This window comes from Mytilus galloprovincialis, chromosome 3, assembly GCF_965363235.1.
Source record: "Mytilus galloprovincialis chromosome 3, xbMytGall1.hap1.1, whole genome shotgun sequence".
Classification (NCBI taxonomy): domain Eukaryota; kingdom Metazoa; phylum Mollusca; class Bivalvia; order Mytilida; family Mytilidae; genus Mytilus; species Mytilus galloprovincialis.
The window spans coordinates 47308007-47331789 of NC_134840.1; the positions used below are offsets into that span (position 1 = coordinate 47308007).

A 23783-nucleotide genomic window follows, 5' to 3' on the forward strand; every position below is an offset into this window, starting at 1 on the left:
ATCAGGTTCAGATCTATCTGCCCTGAAGTTTTCAGATGAATCGGACAAACCATTGTTGGGTTGCTGCCCCTGAATCGGTAATTTTAAGGAAATTTTGCTGTTTTTGGTTATTATCTTGAATATTAATATAGATAGAGATAAAATGTAAACAGCAACAATGTTCAGCAAAGTAAGATTTACAAATAAGTCAACATGACCGAAATGGTCAATTGATCCCCTAAGGAGTTATTGTCAAGAAATTTCAGTTGCTTTCTGTAATTTGTTACATTATTGCTATTTATTCTTTATTTACCTGTGTGGCCTTATTATCAATTTTACTGTTATAAGAAAGTCAAGTATTTTAATTTTCAAAAATTTTTCTTTGATGCCCTTTTTAAGACAAAGAAATTGGGAATGTGTCCATGGGACACAAATGACACGGTTGGTGGCCCCTTTTTCATATCGTATAATGTTATAAAGGAACATAACTGAAGAACGATAAAAGTGATGCTACCCAAATTTGTACTTGATCTCAGTTTTGTGCTAATAAGAATTGCGTATATTAAGTTTCATAAAACTTGGTTGAGGCAAACTTGCAGTTAGAGAACCGAAACGAAAAATTCAGCAATTTTTCCATTTGTAAAGGGTCATAAATCTAGAAAAGTAAACGTGACACCCCTAAAATTCAAACTTGATTTGTATTTTGTGGTATTATATGCATTTTGTATAAGTTTATAACATTTGGTTGAGGCTAACTTTAAAAGTTAGAGAACATGCAATTGTAAAGGGACATCACTCTAGAACAGCTAAAATGACACCACCAACATCCAAACTTGATCAGTATTTTAATTTGTGGTAATAAGCATTGTGTATAAATTTCATAACATTTGTTTGAGGCATACTTAAGTTAGAGAATGAAACAAAAACATTCAGGATTTTTTTCCAATTGTGAAGGGACATAACTCTAGAATGGTTAAAGTGACACTACTGAAATTCAAACTTGAATTGACTTTTGTGCCAATGTGGTAATAAGCATTTTGTATAAGTTTCATAACATTTGATGGAGGCAAACTAAAGTAAGAAAACATAAACCAACTTTAGGAGCTACAAATGGATGGACAAACAGACTGCAGTACAGACGTACAAACTGACAAGGGTAAATCTGAATGGCCTCTCTTCTGCGGCAGGGGCATGAAAAAGTAGGTATGAGATCTCTAAAAACTAGTTTAACCTAGAATTATTTGTACGTGCCTCTCCCAAGTCAAGAACCTTGTCAGTGGTTGTCTGTTGTCATATATCTTAATGGTATTTTTTTATAATTTGGATTATTGTGCTGATGGCAGTTACAAATCTATTTGGCAATCTTTTATAAATGTATTCACATCATTTTTGAGTCATGATTAAGAAGTTGAGAACTTGACATATTGAACAGACACCTTTCTACTTGTATTTTGATCTCATGATTTGTTAAGGTTTTTGTGACTTTTAAAAGATGTTGCCTCATTGATATATACCCCACATAATCATTTTTAACAAAATATTAGAAATAAAGGAAGAAACTGAAGGCAAATATTCATATAGAAATTTTAGTCAGGTGAACTACATTTTTCTATATTTTGGAAAAATTGATTAAAACAGTTAATATATCTACAAAATCATTAATTTTATTTGATTTTATGCCTTCCATGTACGAAATGATTAATGTAATATATGTAGGACTCTAAAGTGCGATCGTCTACGCTAAAGTACGATGGTGTCTCACGCTAAAGTGCGATGGTTGTTTTTTTGTTAATGCACGATGGTTTATCATGCAATGGACCATAGGTTAGGGGATAAAAGTTCATGGATTTAAAAAAAATGGTCCTTTTTTTTGCAAAAGCTAGTAAATACCAGTGGCGGATCCAGAACTTTTCCTAAGGGGGGGGGGGGGGGGGGCATTGACTGACCTAAGGGGGGGCCCGCTCCAGTCATGCTTCAATGATTCCCTATATAATCAACCAAATTTTTCCCACGAAAGGCAGGGGCGGATGCAGGAATTTTCGAAAGGGGGGGTGCTAACCCAGGGCACCCAGGGCAAAGGGGGGGGTGCAAAACATATGTCCCGATACAAATGCATTGATCGGCAAAAATAAAGGGGGGGTGCGCACCCCCGGAACCCCCCCCCTGGATCCGCCACTGAAAGGGGGGGGCCTGGGCCCCCCAGGGCCCCCTGGATCCGCCTATGAATACATTAGCTAAGGTATTACATATGTGATAGGCTTGGTTATAATTTACCGACAGGCTTAAGTGATTGTTTCTAAATTTAAAAGACCAACCACGTAATAATTACTTAAAAAAAAAACATTTAGGTGTCACAAAATACTGTATGTCCTGTTAAATGATTTTTTTAACAATTCGGGCACATTGATATTGTGATTGTTTGTATAGCTTGCCGTACACACAGTCTATCACTACTATGAACACCCCCCTTACAGTCGTCACATAAGTTACAAATACCTCTATTTTACCGATGTTAATTTTCAATAAAATTGACATTGTTTTAATGAGACCCTAAGTAGACTGCAACGTAAACAATGATTTTAAGTATCTGTTCGTTTCGAATAGAACCAGGATACAGGAAACAGGATACCTCTGCGTATACTATTTTGTATCTATATAGAAATGTTGTCAAAGGTCTATGCAGTCATTCTTCCAGCACCCGAAAATAAACACATTTGTTTTATCCGACTAAGCTCGGTTAGGTTTGAAATTAAGTCAAGCACATTCCGGTTTAAAAGTTGTTAATCAAATTTTCGTGATGAATCTTCGGCATTTACATAATTTTTTGGTTTGTATAAACGACTGTTAACATCATAATCAAACTACGTTTTTACATCTATACTTTCGCGGACCATCGGACTTTAGCGTATGTAAGCATCGCACTTTAGCGTAGACTATCGCACTTTAGCGTCCCCGTCACACTTTAGAGTCCTACATATAAATTTGATAATACTATGTTATCAGTTAAACTATTATTTTTTCTATTCATCTAAGTGTCATTCTACCAATTTCTTCAAGCATGGGTTTTCATATGATTAATTAGGTGTTGATTCATGTAAAAACCTTTACCACATAACTTGCACAGGTTAGATTTCTCACGTAAATCTGTATGCTTTCTCATGTGTCTGTTTAATGCATCAACTCTTGATACCTTTTTGCCACAAACATTACAGGTATACTTCATCCCTTCAGTGTGTCTTTTAACATGCCTATTAAGATTACGTTTATCTGCAAATGCTGAACCACATATGGTGCATGAGTGTGGTCTCTCACCTGAGTGAGTTCTCATGTGGGCTTGTAACTCACAATTTTCAATAAAGCCTTTGCCACATGTAGCACAGCTGTGAGGCTTCTTTCCTGTATGTTCAGTTATATGTTCCTGTAGATGCCTACGGTAAGAAAAACTTTCACCACAAGTAATGCATAAGTACGGTGTTTCACCTGAGTGCTGTCGCATGTGAACTTTCATCCTATTGCTTGCTTTAAATCTTTTACCACATGTGCTGCATTTGAAAGGCTTTTCATCAGAATGTGATAACAAATGAACACCCAAATGCTGATTTGAAAGAAATGTTTTACCACAAAAAGAGCATAAGAAAGGTTTCTGACCTGAATGTGATTTGATATGTACTCTAAGTGTATCAGTTCGTGAAAATCCTTTACTACACAAATGACAAACATATGGCTTATTTACATTGTTTGTAGATTTTTGACTCTCTTTATTTCCAAGTAATGGAGTATTCATTTCTCCATTTTTTGCTTGACATGGAGATGTTGACTTCTTATTTTGTGCTTCTTTTTTCTTCTTTATTGATGAATTAGATGATGGATCTTTATTAAGATATTCTGTATTACCATCAGCTGTGACATTCTTGTTATTATCTTCCGTATTTCTCCTTGTTCGAACAGAAGGTTTTGAATCTTTATCATCTAGTTTTATCAATTTCTTCTTAATAAATACAGATTGAAAATCCTTTGCAACTGTTTCTATTTTCTCGACAGAAGAAACTGGTTCTTGTTCATTAGTATGCACTTCTTCAGTGGTCTGCATTAGAAGATCTGATTTTTTGTCATGTGCTTTTATGTCTTTAAGCTCAAGATAATCAGATGTTGAAACACCATGTAAGTCTGCATGTGTTCTCATGTGTCTCTCAAATACATCAATCCTTGAAACTTGTTTGCAACACACATTACAAGTATATTTCATCCCATTTGAGTGTGTTCTCATGTGCGTATCAAACTTGCGTTTATTTGAAAATTTAGCACCACATGTATTGCAGGTGTAGGGTTTTTCACATGAGTGTTGTCTCATGTGAGCTTTGAAACTATTGTTTGCTATAAATCCTTTACCACATGTGCCACAGTTATATGGGTTTTCATCAGAATGTAATGATATGTGAATTGGAGTTGTTGAATTCTTATTTTGTGCTTCTTTGGTTTTCTTTGATGAACGTTTAGATATTGGATCTTCATTCATATGTTCTAAATCTATCCCTGACGAAGAGTCTTCTTGTTTGGAACTTATTTTTATTTCCTTTTCGGCTTGGTTAATCATTTCATTAGGACAGGGTGATTCTTTGATATCCATCCCCTCTGTTCTACAATCAGTTGTGAAAGTTTTGTTATTTATTGTTGTATCTTTTTTTGTTGGAATAGAAGAGATTGAATCTTTATCATATGTCTCTATGATTTTCTTCATTTTATTATCAGATTTAAAATCTTTTGCAACTGTTTCATTTTTTGTGCTCACAGAAGATACTGGTTCTGGTTTTTTTGTATACATTTCTTCATTTGTCTGAACTAAAAAATCTGATTCTTTGCTTTGCATTTTCGTGTCTTTCAGCTTAAAATGATCAGATACTGTATCATCAATTATCATTTCTGAGTCATGTGTCGTAAAACCAACAACCTGCCAGTCTTCTGAATGCAGTTCTTCATCATAGAGAGCTGAGCAAGCATTTTCTGAATCTTTGATTATCATATCTTCATCTTTGATTGTGGTAAAAAAAGTTTGATCAGTAGTGTGTAGTTGAAAATCTTTATCTATAAACTGTTTCGTCTTATTTTCATTACCTTTCTTAAACAAATATGCATATGGCCAAATACCCTTGTGTGTCTTGAAATGCTGAACAACTCTATTGTTCTTTGGAAGTTTTGGACATGCAATAATCATATGTCTTTCTTTGCTCCGCTTGTCACTAAATGCTTTATTACACATATTACAAATGTGGGATTTCTTGTTTTTATGTATTGACATGTGCCTTTTCAATTTGATCTGCTGATTAAAACTCTTACCACATACAACACAGTCACACTTTGCATTGTGGGTTATCATGTGTTCCTTCAGAAGATAATTCTTTGGAAAAATTTCTCCACACAGGCTACAGCTATAGATTTTTCCTGCAGTATGAATTTTTCTGTGATTATTAAGGGACATCATACTCCTACATTTTTTGTTACATTGATTACAATGGAATGATTTATCTTCCTGTTTGTGGCTGGTACTGGCACCCTCTTCACCTCTTATGACATCTGAAGCCAAATTTGTCTGTATATACATACATATTTTCTCTTCTGCTTTGCCTTCTGGTAATGGTTTAGGCTCATTATCTGAAACAATGTGTTCATTATTTCCTGTTTTTATTTTGTCTTCAAAATCCAAGTCTTTGACTTTTTTAATGGTATTTGTATCATCTTCACTTGATATACAAACGTCACTTTCACTTTCCATGTCTATTGTGTTAATAGAACCCTTTTTTTCTTTATATTTTATTTCATCATTATTCTGCCTCTGTGTTACTGTCCATATATTTTCAATACGGGGAAGAGTTTCTTCAGTAGTCCCCAGTATTATGTCTGTTTTATTTTCCATTACAGTTAAAAAAAATTCCAATCTGTCCATAAAATTTGCAATAAATAATATCTAGGATTGATATCCTCATCCTTCATTATCAATTACTTGCTCATGGTTATTGCAGCTTGACGGTGGTCTTTGACCTTTTCATTTCTCTTTTCCTTTTTTGCCTGAAAATATAAAATTTTAAATATTTTCATGGGTTTTCTATTTTTCTAACATATCTGCATAATTGTTGTCAATGATATTAATTTTAGTGAATTCAATGTGATTATCATAAATAGGTTATTGTGAACAAAATGAAAGTTCTCCACAGAGTCATCTCCTCTTGGTCAGGGTATTTTTACTTTTTTTCTATTCTATTGTCCAATTGAATAATACAATAGCTATTTTTGTTTTGCACTGCTGAATTTGAGAATGGTGAAACAAACAACAGACTAGACAGTGAAACAGCAGATTATAAACATCTGTCCAGTATACAGATTAAGCTAAGATTTTCTATTTATAGATCTTTATACCTTATCACTTTTTGTATGTTCCTATAATAGTGTTTGATCCAGAAATATTTATAAGAATTCCAAATCTCCCGCATATATATGTTACTACTGTAAGACCATACTTAAAACTGCAACTATTATAAACATGAAATGGTCATTTTATAACAGGAATAAATATGGTATCATAAGCAGTCTTTTAAGATAGCCCTGATTGTGTATGACACAGACTTGTATACTGGTAGTATTTTCCGTTTGTATCATTCTTTATACCACTTTTTTCAATGGAATGTCAATTATCATAGTTGGAAACAGTGGATTTTATAAGTTGGAGCTACTCACTATTTGCCATTACATATGGAAATGGTGGCCACTTCAATTGCAGTATTAAAATTTAAGGATACCTGTATGACGGACTCCGAGAATATCATAATGTAGAAAGTGGGCTAAAAAAAACAACTGAGACAACAGCCAATGCCAGGATATAGACAGAGCCATGCACTTTACATTTTACATCAATTAAAAAATTAAAATGAATTTTATGTTAATTTTATGGTTTTGTGAAAAAAAATTGTATTTCTGTTCCACATTATAGGAAAAAAAATTTTGCTTTCCTTCTCATAAGTAAAAAATATTTTGTCGGAGGAAGGTACTGAAAAAAAATTATGAACACAATAAAAATCCCAGGCCCCCCCCCCCAGATAAGAAAATGGTTGTTGCCTTAGGGAATTGTAATTAAGTACTTCCAAAACAAATATTATTTCTAGTTTATCCTGCACAATGACAATCACTCAGACGCTTGATGAACGTTAATAGTGCAGGAATAAAGGCCATCCCCTCTATCTGGTATATGACGTCATAAAGGCTCGCATAATTGACGAGTTATTTCGGGTGACGGATGAACTCGAAGGTGATCGGATCTATTGCATGTGATGTGATATTGTATTATTCAATATAAAAAATATATTTTCAATCTGTTTCAATCAATGTAAACACTGATTCAAACATTTAAAGTATATTTCTGACAAAATTGTGGTATTATATTTGTATCTGATAAATAATGAAAAAAATACAGGTTCAGATTAATTTTTTCAAAGAAACCTATATTTATTCAATTTATGTTGAAAACAAACAAAGTTTAATTTTGGACCCTGATTTGGACCAACTGGAAAACAGGCCCCAAAATAAGAAATCTAAATATATGTTTATTATATTATACACTATAAGCTTAGTTGTTGAGGAGTTTGCTTTATATAAACTAGAACACACCCGCGAAATCGCGGGGAAATAGAGCGTATGTAAACTGTAAAAAAAAATATACTGACTGAAGAATTTCAGGAGAGGTATCAAAAGTCAAAGGTACTTAGGGACTGGGCACATTTTTTTTGCCTTCCACCTATTTTCCAAATACCCCGATTTTTATACCTTCTGTTTTTGTAACAAAAACAGTTATTCATAGTAAATAAATGTATGTAAGTATACAGAAATATATCCGCAGTGACCGCCGTTGATATTAATCCATAAGCGGATCCCAAGGGGGGGGGGGGGGGGGGGGGGGGGCTGGGACCCTGCCCCCCATTTCGTTGAAAAAAAAATTGTTGATTATATGGGGAATCACTGAAGCATGAGAGGAACGCCCCCCCCCCCCCCGTTTAGGTCAGTCAGCGCCCCCCCCCCCCCCTCATGTTCTGGATCCGCCACTGTAAACTAATTGATAGTAAATAGCAAATATTATTCATTTTCGTTTTCCTCCCTAAATAACCCAAACTGAAACACGTTAAGCAAGGATGATACATGCTAGAACTCAAAATGATAGCACAAAGCAAATTTATATACTTTATTCATAGTCTTTGTATGTTCAAAATACAGAAAAGCACAAACCGGAAGACTAATCTGACTTAAAATTTTGTCCAATGACGGGAAAATATCCGGACGCATTCTTTTTCGTTTTTATTCCAAAATAACCCAAACTGAATGATCATAAGAATGGATGACAAATGCGACTATACATGTTACCTATAGGACACAGAGGCATGATGATTAATTTACTGTGGAAGGAGGAGAAGCGACACCCAAAATGAGGTCTTCTCGTTTAATAGTATAGATAAACCAGATGCTCCGCAGGGCACAGCTTTATACGACCGCAGAGGTTGAACCCTGAACGGTTGGGGCAAGTATGGACACAACATTCAAGCTGGATTCAGCTCTAAATTTGGATTGTGATTAAATAGTTGACACAGCATAGGTTTTCTGACACAGAATGAATGTGGTCTAATGAACTTAAAAAATTTTTTTTGCCTTTGAGCAATTCACTATGCTGTTGAATGTTAATCCTCTCCAAAAAATGATTGAAAAAATTTTCTTTTTATTTATGAAATCTGAAATGAGAAAAATTGACCCCCCCCCATTTTTTTTTCACATCCCCCTTTCCCTTTTTCCAAAACTGATCTCAATTCAAATTTCTAATGGAGTTTGCAACAATAACTACTCATTTAAATACATATTAAAATGTAAAAAAAAAGTGTTTGTTATCACTGAATGGTAAAGATTGTTTTAATTTATCAGTTGGTAGTAAAAGTGAATATACATTGTATATTGTATAAAACAATGATTTAAGTTGATTCAACTACTATTCTCGACAAAGAAAGATAACTCCAATTGAAAATTTCTTGCTATTGCACAATATTGTGCAATTAGATATTTCTTGCTATTGCGCAATACTGTGCAATTGAAAATATTTGCTATTGCACAATACTGTGCAATTGAAGATTTCTTGCTATTGCGCAATACTGTGCAATTGAAAATTTCTTGCTATTGCACAATACTGTGCAATTGAAGATTTCTTGCTATTGCTGAATACTGTGCAATTGAAAATTTCTTGCTATTGCACAATACTAAATATAATAATTTTGGATCCTGATTTGGACCAACTTCAAGATTCAGCATATCAAAGAAGCCCAAGAATTCAATTTTTGTTAAAATCAAACTTAGTTTAATTTTGGACCCTGTGGACTTTAATGTAGACCAATTTGAAAATGAGACCAAAAATTAAGAATCTACATACATGTAGTTAAATTTGGCATATCAAAGAACTCCAATTATTCAATTTTTGATGAAATCAAACAAAGTTTAATTTTGGACCCCGATTTGGACCAACATGAAAACTGGGCCAATAATCAAAAATCTAAGTTCATTTTTAGATTCAGCATATCAAAGAACCCCAAGGATTCAATTCTTTTTTAAATCAAACTAAGTTTAATTTTGGACCCTTTGGACCTTAATGTCGACCAATTTGAAAACGGGACCAAAAATTAAGAATCTACATACACAGTTAGATTCGGCATATCAAAGAACCCCAATTCTTCAATTTTTGATGAAATCAAACAAAGTTTAATTTTGGACCCTTTGGGCCACTTATTCCTAAACTGTTGGGACCAAAACTTTCAAAATCAATCCCAACCTTCCTTTTATGGTCATAAACCTTGTGTTTAAATTTCATAGATTTCTATTTACTTATACTAAAGTTATGGTGCGAAAACCAAGAAAAATGCTTATTTGGGCCCCTTTTTGGCCCCTAATTCCTAAACTGTTGAAACCAAAACTCCCAAAATCAATCCCAACCTTTCTTTTGTAGTCATAAACCTTGTGTCAAAATTTCATATATTTCTATTAACTTAAACTAAAGTTATAGTGCGAAAACCAAGAAAATGCTTATTTGGGCCCTTTTTATATAAAAAAGAAGATGTGGTATGATTGCCAATGAGACAACTATCCACAAAAGACCAAAATGACACAGACATTAACAACTATAGGTCACCGTACGGCCTTCAACAATGAGCAAAGCCCATACAGCATAGTCAGATATAAAAGGCCCGATAAGACAATGTAAAACAATTGGCCCCTAATTCCTAAAATGTTGGGACGAAAACTTCCAAAATCAATCCCAACCTTCCTTTTGTGGTCATAAACCTTGTGTTAAAATTTCATAGATTTCTATCCACTTTTACTAAAGTTAGAGTGCGAAAACTAAAAGTATTCGGATGACGACGACGACGCCAACGTGATACTAATATACGACCAAAAAATTTTCAATTTTTGCGGTCGTATAAAAAATATATATGTTAGACTCAGATCAACGTCTGGTCTCTAATCGACGTCCGTTCCTCAAATCGACGTCCAAACCTGACGTCACATTCTCAAATCGACGTCCAATATTTTAATCCTCAAATCGACGTCCAAATCTGACGTCACATTCTCAAATCGACGTCCAATATTTTGATCCTCTAATCGACGTCCAAATATTGCTAAAAAACAACGACCTACATTTATTGTGGTCTTCTGTATTCAATGTCATTTTCAATATGGCTTTTAATAATGAAGAGGATTTAAATCAATAACATTACCGTATGGTTTTTATCATTGTTGATGGCCGTATGGTTGCCTTTATTTCAACTCTGGTGGATGTTTGTCTTAGTAAAAATCATACCACATCTTTTTGTTTTAAATGAATATAATTTAATTCCGAAAATTGTATCAAAACCTAATTAGATAGCTGGTAATAAAAAAAAACATATTTTTTAAATATATTTTATTTGGCACTGAGAATATGTTTAACAATTGTAAGGTCTAAGCTGGTATCTGTTGAGTTCAAATTTGTATTTTGTATTGTCATCTTCTATTACAAACAATTTTCCTCTTGACATATTATTGATGATATTTATACATTTTCCTTTTCTCCAGTATCCACTAACAAATACGGCTGTTCCCTTGTTCATGGCGGGATTGGTCCTAAACTGTAAAACTTCTCCCACTGCAGGTGTAAATACATTTTCGGAGTCTCCACCAAATAACTCTAAGGGATATAATTCTAGCTGTTTTTCCTTCAAATATTCCATTAGTCCCTCGTTAACAAATTGATTTTGTGAAGTACATGGATTCTAAAAAATAGATTATAAGTCTAAAAGTACATTTGAAATTTAAATTTTATATAGCAATTGATTAGATTGACCGAAAAGTATAACTTGTAAATATTAAGAAAAATAGCACTTTTACGATCAATATGTCGTCAATTAAGATAATATTATCAGTTAGATTTTATAGTTTATCTTTTTAAGTGATAAGCTTAAGTTTAACACTGAAATAATGTAACAAATCAACAATTGTCATCAAAATCTTACGTAATTTGGGTTAATTTCATTTGTAAGATCTGTACCAAACTGGCGCTCGTATAAAGCTCTGTAATAGTGGCTGGCACTGGCCAATGGATCGCAATCAACAGCTTCCTAAAAATAGAAAAAAATGTATAGTTTCAGGTTTTTTTTCCCATAAATACGAATATTGTTTAAAACATTTCGGACGTTTATAAATTTGTTGAATCTTATTTAAATATAATATTAATTTCTATTTTCACATAAAGTATATATACATGAGATGTTATTATACTTTATTGAGACAGTCACCCATTAACATTAAAAAATTTGAAAAGCATGTTTAATTGGTATAAGTTAAAACGATTCTTTTCGTGTAGTACTGATTTCGGCGTTTTACGTTTCTGCAAATTGGCATTACTTTTCCGGAAAAAAAAGATGACGTTTCCGGAAAAAATAGATTACGTTTCCGCATCTTACTTTTCCGGAAAAAAAGTAACTATAATTCCGCAAAAAATAATTATTAATTGTCCGCAAATAATTAAGGAATACCTGTTGATCGAAAGCAAAGCCATAATAAAAAAATCAGTATTTATTAAGTTAAAGGTCATCAAAACATGCAAGTAAAAATCATCATTAAAATGGATGAAAACATATGTTCAAAAGTTAGCACTAATCCGATATAACTTGATATGAATTCATAAGTCAGTTCTGGCAGATATATTTGTAGCCCACACGTCGAACAAAGTCCACAGTAGTACATTCTCCGTTTAAAAGTTTTATATTTTGTTCAAGAAGGAAGTTCATCTTCTCCTTTTTATACTTCCGAACGGGTGCTTTTACAGTTAGAGTTCTCATCTTAATGTAAGATGTTGTTTGCAGTTTCAATAACACATCGACACAGACAACAGGGGCGGATCCAGCCATTTTAAAAAAAGGGGGTCCCAACCCAGGACAAAAAGGGGGGTTCCAACTATATGTTCCCATTCAAATGCATTGATCGGCCAAAAAAAGGGGGGTTCCAACCCCCTCCCCTTGGATCCGCCAATGGACAAAAAAGAAAAGACTCAGCACCATTCATTGTTCTCTTTTGGTCGGGGTCAGGACGTGATGCCCAAATGGTTGGTGGAAATCTCGAATTGCTATCTATATAAAACTCCAATATATAATCGGCAAACTTTATGCATTTATTATCAGATGGAGAATCGGCTATTATTATAGTATTAATTCAACAAAGCATGCTTTAATCATGTCAGCTGGTAAGTAAGCCAAACCAAAGAAATGTGTTAGCCATTTACCAAAATCCAGAGTCAACTAGTTATATCTAATATATTGAAGATATAAGATCAGAACCTTTTCTTTATTAAGAAAATAAAATAAAATATTTATCTAATATAATTATATTCACATATTTATAATTTACCAGGTAATTTTCCGGAAAAGTAATAAATACAAATGCGGAAACGTATACTTTAAATTTGCGGAAACGTAGTATTGGGACTTTGGAAAATTAGCGGAAATGCAATACGCCCACTGATTTGTTATAATTAAATTAAATTTTTATTGTTTATGAACTTAAAAAAATATATGTAATCCTCTTACAAACTTTTCAAATAAAACATTTTATTATGTCAATTTATTTGTTTTGCAATTTAGAGTTAACTTTCACAAGTTTTCCACAGTAAATTTATACACACGTACATCATCACAAATTCTTTCATCAGCATTTTCTTCTACAGGATTTGACTGTTTTGATATCTCTGCTTCCTTATTGACATTTTCAGTGATATTATTGTTATTCGTAGAATTAATTTGTCCTCTACTTGTTTCTTCTACATTCGTGTCCATTTCAAGTCTATCCATAGCTTCTGGGTTAAAAAATATATTTATATATTATTCTTTATTATTTAAAGTTTAGAACCGTTCCTCTTGGTTTTATGCAATTTATTTATTTTTGAAATTATTCCAGTTAACATTGTCTGAACAAATATTTAACCTTTTATTGTAATTAAACACCTCTCCTTTAAAAATATTCAACAAAAAATAGTTTAACTTTTAGCAGCAACTATGCAGTTCGAGTACACCGAAATAAAGAAAGATCCCTAAATATGTAGATGCATAATACTTTAAAGAGTTTAAAAAAAAAACCAAAAAAAAAACATTTATAATACTACTACAGCTACCATAAGGTACGTCAAAATGGTATGCATATCCGTATGATATAATTGTACTAGCCTGGTGTCCAATTAGAATATCAAGTATGCTACATACATACAAATTTAGCAGTGTATATAGACATCAGACCGTACGTAGTCCCGCGGAAACCAGCTTCACAAGGATAACATGTGTACATGTACCTACTTTAATTTTAGTTAGTAAGTGACAAAGTATTAACGTTTGTCGTAGACTACTATAATATTATAGTGTATATCTATTGTTGGTTTTTTAACGTCCAGTGGCAAATATTTAGTAGATTCTAGAACGATATATAGTCGTCTTAGCGTATTTTTAATGGCGATTTTGGATACTTTTAGCACGCTAGTGTAGAATTTTACCAGTAAATATCAAATACATGTATACATGCATCTTTACAGCATGTATATATAACTAGATGATGAACTGTGTGGTTTTTTGTTGTTATTAACTTGGACTCGAAAATCCAAAAGCTATTTAGCAAAAAATGAATTATTTTACGTGCAAAAGTTAACACTGAAAATCTCCTTTTTTGGTAAAAAAATATACTTTAATAAAAAAAACAATGTACTAAATTTATACCTTCAAATGAAATATTTTCTTCACTAGGATAAACCCCATCATTTATGTGCTCACTAATGAAACCATCACCGACCTCGGGCTGATAGGTCTCTGTAGATTCTTCTGTACCATGAGGTTCTAAATCTTTATCCTCTACATCCAAATGTGCTGTGGTCAAAAATAGTCTCTACTCCTGGGTGAGGATTGTGAATGGAATCTACAAATATTTTAAAATGTGAGCTAATTGCATGAGATGCAGTAATATCTAAAGTACATACGCGCGTTATTCAGTGTGTACCAAATTTTTTATGTTATTTCTTCAAAGACAGAAAAAGTATTACAGTTATTCCTTAAATAAATTAAATTGAACATTTACAAATATTTTGCAAATACGGAATTCAAGGTTCCCTTTGTTTTTAATAAAATAGCGTTACATCATAAATTTAGCATATTCATATATCTTTTTAATTAATTAAATAATAATATGTTTTCAACAAAACTTACCTGTTCATCTACTGGGGGAGCGAAGTTTGGTCGCTGGAAAAATAACTGATAAGGCGTTGCTGGCTTTGTGGACTCTGTTATTGTAGTTATAGTAAAACTCTTGAAGTTCAGAAGGCCAGTCTTTGTGTACAGACATCTGGATTCTAAAATACTCTGTTAACGTTCTGTTAAACCTTTCTACCCGGCCCTGGCTTTGGGGATGATAAGGACGCCCATGAATTTGTCGTGTTTTAAAAACATCAATAACATCTGCTAGGTTGGAGTTTGAAATTTCTTTTCCATTATCAGACTGTAAAATTCTTGGTGATCCTAACAGGTAAAGATACTTTAGAATTAAATCTGCTATTTCTTTAGCAGTTTTGGTTTTTGTTGGTCCTCCAAAGGCAAATCTTGAATAACAATCAATTATGTTGCATGCATATGTATATCCTCTTACTGCTGGCATCTTTTTCAAATCTACTTGCCAGCGACTGTTTGGATACGTAGCTGGAATAGGTCTGCGTGTTGTAGTAGTTTTTGGTAAATCAATAGCACTGGCACATTGCTGACACTTAACTTCTGTTTTGAACAGAATTTTAATGGTTTCTCTGACAACGGGAAATACTGTTGTCCTCAGTGCTTCGTATATTGTGTCTGCTTTTCTGTGGTCCTTTTTATGATTTTCTTTTATCATATTCACCAAATCATTTTTGCTAACACATCTTCTGTGGTGAACATTTAAATTAATAGATTTTCTGAACAAACAATATTCTGTATTTTGATCATAGAAATATTGACTTAATACCGTTTTTACTACTCTCTCAGATAATCCAAGTTTTAGTTCTGCAATAATTTTTTTCGGACCCCATTTGCTGTTTTGTTCTTTTTGCTTTAGCTATTTCCACATAATAAGGCATGTCGGCCCAAAATGTCTCGGCATTCGGATCTTTGCTTATCCCTTTTTTTCTTTTTCTTTCGAAAACATACCCTTCATCCGGTACTGTGTTGGTTTGTTCCATCATTGCTGTCTGAAAGACACTTACTACGTCATCTTATAAAGTTATGACGTCATTGCTGCCAGTTCATAAAACGGACGTCGATTAGAGAAGCTGAAAATTGGACGTCGATTAGAGAAGCCAAAAATTGGACGTCGATTAGAGGGGCATAAAATTGGCCGTCGATTTGGAGTCTTGTTTCATTGTTACGTAAGAATTGGACGTCGATTTGAGGAACGGACGTTGATTAGAGACCGGACGTCGATCTGAGTCTTACATATATATAGAGAGAATTCAGAAAATTAGTTTTTACACAAAATTCATTGTACAATTTACCAAAGAAAAAAACCCAAAATTTTATTTATCATTAATACAATGTCTTTAAAAAATCTATAAAACTTATCTGTAATTATCTTCAAAATGTCAAATAATGAACAGTAATATTTAACTATATTTATACAGTACTATTATATCTTTTAATCATCAACACTTAGGAAACAGAAATTTTTCAAATAAGCCTGTCACTCCAATTAAAAGTGTGAGATAAGACATTAACCATATATATTGCTTATTTAGTAATCTGATAACATGTGAAAATTATTTATTAAGGTGTAGTGTAATTCAATATGTATATACAATGTATGTAAAATTAGTAATTTCTGTTCAAATGGAAATTGCATTCACAAAAAAGTACCACTAATCATGCTAATATGCATATTAAAAAGGGTGATAACTCAACAAAGAGAAAAGCTAAAATTGAACTTGACCTTCATTTACTCACAGGACACAGAATATCTAAATTTGAAAAAAAAATTGCCAAAGCGTTTTCTCGAATTGAACAGACACTGTTTGGCAGCCCAGTAAATAAAGTGAGAACAATAGCTATTGTGTTTATTCAATGGGACAATAGAACAGAGTTTAAATACCTTGACCAAGAGGAGATACATGTAACTCTGGAAAACTGTCATTTGGTTCACAATAACATAAAGTATTATATAGACCATCTTTGCTAGCCAAGGGATATGATCCATCCCCTCCTCTTCACCTTTTAATAGCAGATTAAGCCAACATTTTAAACATTTGTGCTATCATCCTGTAGATAGTTCTAAGTCAAACCCATTCAGAAATCATCATTCTTGACCAATAGTAGAATTTGAACTCTCTTCAGTGTGGAGGTGTAAAAACGATTGTCTAGTGTTTACAAATTTCGTGAAGCAGGACTGAAAATATATGTTGACATTCCAACATTTGCATGAGATATACATGTATAACAAGGAACGTCAAGTTGATAATTATGAACTTTAAAATTGTCACTAAATATTGTTCTACCTTTTTGGGGTAAGGAATTGTTGCACAATCAGGATGTGGCATTTTTTATCTATATTTTCTACATTTACATGTGATCATCTTGTATTTGATGCAGTCAGTTACAACTGTGACCAATAAAAAATCATTACCCCAAGTCTCCAAAATTCTATCTTAATCCACCAAGGGTGAAGAGAAAGGGACTGGATCGTAACCTTTGGTAAGCTAAGATGAATAAATAGACAACTGTCAATTTCTTGAAGACTGTGCATGTAAGCAGTTATGACTATAATACAGAAATCATAAATAACTTTGTGCATGCGCTTGTACATGTATGTAAAGACATTTTCATAATCAACTTCATTATGATAAGCAGGAATGGAATCTTAGATTGATTGTACAAACAGAACAGGATTTAATTTTGATTCATTTACAACACAAACCCCTTTTTAAAATTTAGGCAACTTAATAAGCTGATAATAATTAATTCTTCATTTTGTCAGTTTGTGCCAAGTACCTGACTCACTACCTTGTGTTTCTCTACAAATATTTCGTTTTCTTCCACCATAATAACAGATTTCTTTATGTCAGAGACAAGTAACTGCAAGTCAGACTAAATTGTCGGATTATAACACTGTTGGTCTACAGCCAGTGTACTGGAATGTTGAATTATACTATAGGTCTTACCTGCTTACCTGATACAAACATTAGGACCCTCAATCAATCATATGAGAAGTAGTGATAGAACAATAGTGCAATATGTCAAAATTGATAATATATTATTAAGAAGGCACTGGCTACGGTTACATGGAAATGTAACAATAATAAAAATATTATTGTTACATTGGGGACTAAATGCCGGAATGCATGGTTAGATAAGGAACCGATTAATTACGAATGTAACAATAATTATTGAGGCTACGGTTACATTGCGTTATTGTTACATGAAAAACAGCAATGTTCGATGGGACTAGTAATATGTACTAAATAATAAAAGTTGAAGACATTATCTTATATTTACAATACATACAAGTATAACATACAATTTTTTGATTTTTTTATAGTACGTCCTCCATGGATTCTGAAATCGGACTCGGACATCTCTTAAACTGAGTTTTACTATGCGTAGTGTTGTGCGTTTGTTTTTCCTACATTGGCTAGAGGTATAGGGGAGGGTGGAGATCTCATCAACATGTTTAACCCCGCCACAATTTTGCGCGTTCTTAAGTCAGGAGCCTTTGCATGGCCTTTGTTAGTCTTGTATGATTTTTTAATGTTAGTTTCTTGTGTAAAATTCGGAGTTTAGTATGACGTCCATTATCACTGAACTAGTATACATATTTGTTTAGGGGCCAGCTGAAGAACGCCTCCGACGGGTGCTGGAGTTTCTCGCTACATTGAAGACCCATAGGTGACCTTCGGCTGTTGTCTGCTCTATGTTCGGGTTGTTGTCGCTTTGACACATTCCCCATTTCCATTCTCAATTTTATACATGTATACAAAAGTTCACAGTGTTAGTTCACAGTTAGCAAACTTTGCTTTTGATGTATCAATTTTTGGTAAGTGCGTTTGTATAGTTGTATGAAATTTGTGTCTTGATATTGTTTCAGTTTCGTTTCAAGCGCATCCCATGCAAGTTTTAAATTTTTCACCCAAACAAAATTGGTAATAGGAATCTCTTTATCTTTTGTTCAAAGTATAATGACAGTAATACAAGTAGATGTGCAGTTACATACTTAAAAGTGAACAGTTTTCTCAGCCCGAGTTTTCAACAACAAACCATTGAACTATTTTTTCGCCTTTGGCACTACTAATTTGAAGTAGTATCTTTAAGATCCTAAATTCCTTATCCCAAATCAGGAATAATCATGACAAATGATACGGTGTAAAAGTTGGATTTTCTTATGATTTACACATGTAAAGTCAGTCTATACAGGGAAATGGATGACTTACAATCAATAGATCATATCTTGGCTGTAGAAGAAATTTATATGTCCGAATATCTGGGTCAGTTGATTTCTGGGGAGATTTTGGAATGGGGATGGTGACATAATTATGTGTATCAAACTTGTCCTTTCTGTGGGTTACACTAATGACTGGACCGAATGACAGGACCGAATGACAGGACCAAATGAAAAATGCTAATAACTTTTTCATTTCTCAAAGGATTGATCTCAAATTTAAAATATAATAAGATTTCATCATTTGATAAATAGATTTAAGAAAAAAAAATTAAAGTTTTGTAAGAAACTTTAGAAAACGTGACATGACCAACTCTGATAATGACAGGACCAACATCGAGAATGACAGGACCAAATAAAAATGCTAATAACTTTTTTATTTTTCAAAGGAATTATTTCAGATTTGAAATATAAAATGGTATGTCATATTTTGAAACCAAAATGTTATAAAAAATGTAGATTTATTTTCAAAAACTTTCGAAAACGTGACATGACCATCGCTGACTGACAGGATCAACCTCGACAATGACCGGACCAGATGAAATTGCTAATTTCTCTTTTATTTCTCAAAATATTTTTCTCAAATTTGAAATATAATAAGATTTCATCATTTGATAAATAGATTTAAGAAAAAAATAAAAAAAAATATGTAAGAAACTTTAGAAAACGTGACATGACCAACTCTGATAATGACAGGACCAACTTCGACAATAACAGGACCAAATAAAAATGCTAATAACTTTTTTATTTTTCAAAAGAATTATCTCAGATTTGAAAAATATAATGATATGTCACATTTTGAAACCAAAATGTTATAAAAAAAATAGATTTATTTTCAAAAACTTTCAAAAACGTGACATGACCATCGCTGACTGACATGACCAACCTCGACAATGACCGGAACAAATGAAATTGCTAATTATTCTTTTATTTCGCAGAATATTTCTCTTAAATTTAAAATATGTGAAGATTATACCATTTTATACATAATTATGAGAAAAAGTTTTAAAAAGCTTGCTGAAATGTGACCTAGTCATTCAATCTTAATGTGTGTTTTTTAATTATTATTATTAATTTCAACCAGGATTTCTATAGTAGGAATTAACTAAGGTCATTTCACGTTTTCGCAATAAAAAAAAAAATCTAGATTTTTTTCTTTAATTGATGTATTAAAAGATGATATCTTATTATATTTTAAATCTGACATAATTCCTTTTCAAAATTAAAAAGTGAATAGCATTTTTATTTGGTCCTGTCCTTGTCGAGGTTTGTCCTGTCATTGTCAGTGTTGGTCAGGTCACATCACAGCAAGCTTTTAATATTTTTTTCTATATTATTCCTATCTTTATGTATAAAATGGTTAAATCTGATTATATCTCAAATTTCAGAAAAATATTTTTTAGAAATAAAAAGTAATTATAGCAATTTCATCTGGTCCTGTCATTGTTGAGGTTGACGGTCCTGTCAGTCAGCGATGGTCATGTCACGTTTAAACTTTCTATATTTTTTATAACATTTATTTTTCAAAATATGAGATATTATTTTATATTTCAAATCTGAGAGAATTCCTTTGAAAAATAAAAAAAGTTATTAGCGTTTTTATTTGGTCCTGTCATTGTCGATGTTGGTCATGTCATTATCAGAGTTGGTCATGTCACGTTTTCTAAAGTTTTTTACTATTTTAAATTTTTTTTTTCTTAAATCTATTTATCAAATGATGTAATCTCATTATATTTCAAATTTCAGAAAAATATTTTGAGAAATAAAAGAGAAATTAGCAATTTCATCTGGTCCGGTCATTGTTGAGGTTGGTCCTGTCAGTCAGCGATGGTCATGTCACGTTTTCGAAAGTTTTTGAAAATAAATCTACATTTTTTATAACATTTTGGTTTCAAAATATGACATACCATTTTATATTTCAAATCTGAAATAATTCCTTTGAAAAATAAAAAAGTTATTAGCATTTTTATTTGGTCCTGTCATTCTCGATGTTGGTCCTGTCATTATCAGAGTTGGTCATGTCACATTTTGTAAAGTTTCTTACAAAACTTTAATTTTTTTTTTCTTAAATCTATTTATCAAATGATGAAATCTTATTATATTTTAAATTTGAGATCAATCCTTTGAGAAATGAAAAAGTTATTAGCATTTTTCATTTGGTCCTGTCATTCGGTCCAGTCATTAGTGTAACCCCCTTTCGGTATATTCCTCCTGATGATAGGAGCACATGAACTAAGACTTGATAAATAAGAATCGGACTTATCTTTAATATATCCTGGGGCTATCATAAAATATAGTTATATATTGTAGTCTATATGGAAACAAATGGTAAAAATCATTTTGAAGCAAATTCTAGCTGGTATCAGAGACATATATACAATGTGTATATATGTCTCTGCTGGTAAGTTATATTCAAATAAATTAGACACTTTGAAAAAAAAAATATTATTAGAAAGCTGTTATACAGAGACATATTGCCTGTTCATTTGAATCTAGTTGATAGTAACATTGTTGTCTCATTGGAAACCATACCACATCTCATTTTTTATATTGTAAATGTTAAAGCTAGTATTCATGCTTTTTAAATACAGCTGTGTAATCTTTAAGAATTAAGCCACTCCCAAGCACTCTTATATAATTATTCACTTAATTGCTTCTAAGTGTATTTATTAATTATCATTTTTTTTTTTAACTAATACCAGTATGACATACTCAACTATTTGTTGCTCATTTTAAACTTTTGATTTTTACCACTTTTGAACTAGTGTCCAGTGTCGACAGTTACCTATAGAAACATTGCCACAATTGGGCTGCTACCCAAGATTGTTAGACATTTATCATGTAAATCAAAAAGCTGCTTGCTTCAAACCTTCGTAATTTATTTAAGGCATGGATGTTTTCAGTTGAAGTTTTATAGCATCAAACAGTGGCGGATCCAGAAATTTTCATAAGTGGGGACAAAATGACACAGAAATTAAGAACTGTAGGTCTCCATATGGCCTTCAACAATGAGCAAATTGTGTTTTTGTACTGAAAATACAACATAATTATTACATTTTCTCATTTTCTCAGTGTCTTCCCTATGTATTACATGTATAAATAAAATTGAAAATGAAAATGGGAATATGTCAGAGATAACAACCTGACCAAAGAGCAGACAACAGCTGAAGCATGTTTTTACTGGATCGATTGGTTTTCTGACTGCCTAAGAGGGGACCCGCTCTTGTCATGCTTCAGTGATTCCCTATATATCAACCAAATTTTTCCTCTGTCAAATGCTTAATAATTTAAACGAAAAACCATGTTGGACAACTGTGAGAGTGTTGTGGAACAAGAATATTGGTATGCAGTTTAGGACAGAAAATGTCAAACTGCCTGTATTAGCACTGAAATGTAAAAATTCCATTCTTGATTCTGTTTCTGTCATACACTGTTTTTCATTATCTCAGAAGTTACAATACAGTTCAGAAAATTGATAACTGTCCAGCCAACCCAATAAGGGTTTTATTGCATGAATGAAATTTTTATACCAAAACACGACTGCATCTACAGCATCTTCTTGAAGGAAAAAATAAATTTAAAAAAAACAACAAAAAAGTGGAACCATTAGCAAGGTTCCAGACATCGAGCAGGAACATTATTATAGTTACTTATCAACAGCCCTATAACAAACTACAAGTGTGATAATGCCTCTTACAAATTATGTTTCCTCTTCTATGATAAGATATGACATACTCTTGAAAGTAGGTTTTTATGACTTATTTATATACCTAAACTATGGCAAATTCCAATTATATAAAAAGAAGATGTGTAATGATTGCCAATGAGACAACTCTCCGCAAGAGACAAAATGACACAGAAATTAAGAACTGTAGGTCTCCATATGGTCTTCAACAATGAGCAAATTGTTTTTTGTACTGAAAATACAACATAATTATTACATTTCCTCATTTTCTCAGTGTCTTCCCTATGTATTACATGTATAAATAAAATTGAGAATGAAAATGGGAATATGTCAAAGAGATAAAACCTGACCAAAGAGCAGACAACAGCTGAAGCATGTTTTTACTGGATCGATTGGTTTTCTGTTGGTTAACTGATGTCCAGTGGATAAAATGGAATAGACCTGGGCCAAAGACAATAACAATAAAAACCAAGTAGTAAACATAGACTCACAAAACTAAAGGACATTTACATCAACAGTTATAAATAATAATCAAGAAACAACACGAACTCCACTAAAAACCGGGAGTGAAATCAGGTGCTCCAGAAGGGTAAGCATTTCCTGCACCCGTGGTGTTATTTCTTTGTTCAGTTCAGTAAAATCATCAGCATTTGTATGCCTGTACCGTAGCGGATTGGCGTTATGTTTTACCGTTGTCCCCATGTACGTCCGTCCCAAAGTTGGTTTTCATTCTCTAACTAAAGTTAGCCACAACCAAATGAAACTTATACATAATGCTTATTACCACAAAATACAGATCAAGTATTAATTTTGGGGTTGGCCCTATTACTGCTATAGAGTTATGCCCCTTTACAAATAGAACCAGATGCTCCGCAGGGCGCAGCTTTATACGACCGCAGAGGTTGAACCCTGAACGGTTCGGGCAAGAATGGACACAACATTCAAGCTGGATTCAGCTCTAAATTTGGACTGTGATTAAATAGATGACACAGCATAGGTTTCTGACACAGAATGAATGTGGTATAATGAACTTAAAATTTTTGTTTTGCCTTTGAGCAATTCACTATGCTGTTGAATATTAATCCTC

At 32.7% G+C, this 23783-nt stretch overlaps 2 protein-coding genes across 2 annotated transcripts; both read right to left on the reverse strand.

Annotated features, from left to right (window-relative positions):
- Window positions 1-1539: 1539 nt before the first annotated feature.
- On the reverse strand, window positions 1540-19096 carry LOC143068149 (uncharacterized). Its single transcript, XM_076241957.1, has 2 exons — window positions 19004-19096; window positions 1540-6042 (listed from the first exon to the last, which is right to left on the reverse strand). The coding sequence occupies exon 2, from the start codon at window positions 5918-5920 to the stop codon at window positions 3032-3034; it is 2889 nt and encodes a 962-aa protein (XP_076098072.1). The 5' UTR covers window positions 5921-6042; window positions 19004-19096; the 3' UTR covers window positions 1540-3031.
- On the reverse strand, window positions 10539-15444 carry LOC143066268 (uncharacterized). The gene is made up of 5 exons (XM_076239260.1): window positions 14818-15444; window positions 14289-14454; window positions 13215-13381; window positions 11544-11648; window positions 10539-11303 (listed from the first exon to the last, which is right to left on the reverse strand). The coding sequence occupies exons 1-5, from the start codon at window positions 15442-15444 to the stop codon at window positions 10977-10979; spliced, it is 1392 nt and encodes a 463-aa protein (XP_076095375.1). The 3' UTR covers window positions 10539-10976.
- Window positions 19097-23783: the final 4687 nt, after the last annotated feature.

Bases quoted from the DNA above. Each gene is read 5' to 3' on its own strand.
- LOC143068149 (XM_076241957.1), bottom strand. From the start codon at position 5,920: ATGGACAGATTGGAATTTTTTTTAACTGTAATGGAAAATAAAACAGAC.
- LOC143066268 (XM_076239260.1), bottom strand. From the start codon at position 15,444: ATGATAAAAGAAAATCATAAAAAGGACCACAGAAAAGCAGACACAATA. The intron at 14,455-14,817 runs GTTATTTTTCCA...ACCCAGGAGTAG, and splicing joins AAGCCAGCAACGCCTTATCA to AGACTATTTTTGACCACAGC. The intron at 11,649-13,214 runs GTACGTGTGTAT...TTCTATTTTTAG, and splicing joins ATGAAAGAATTTGTGATGAT to GAAGCTGTTGATTGCGATCC.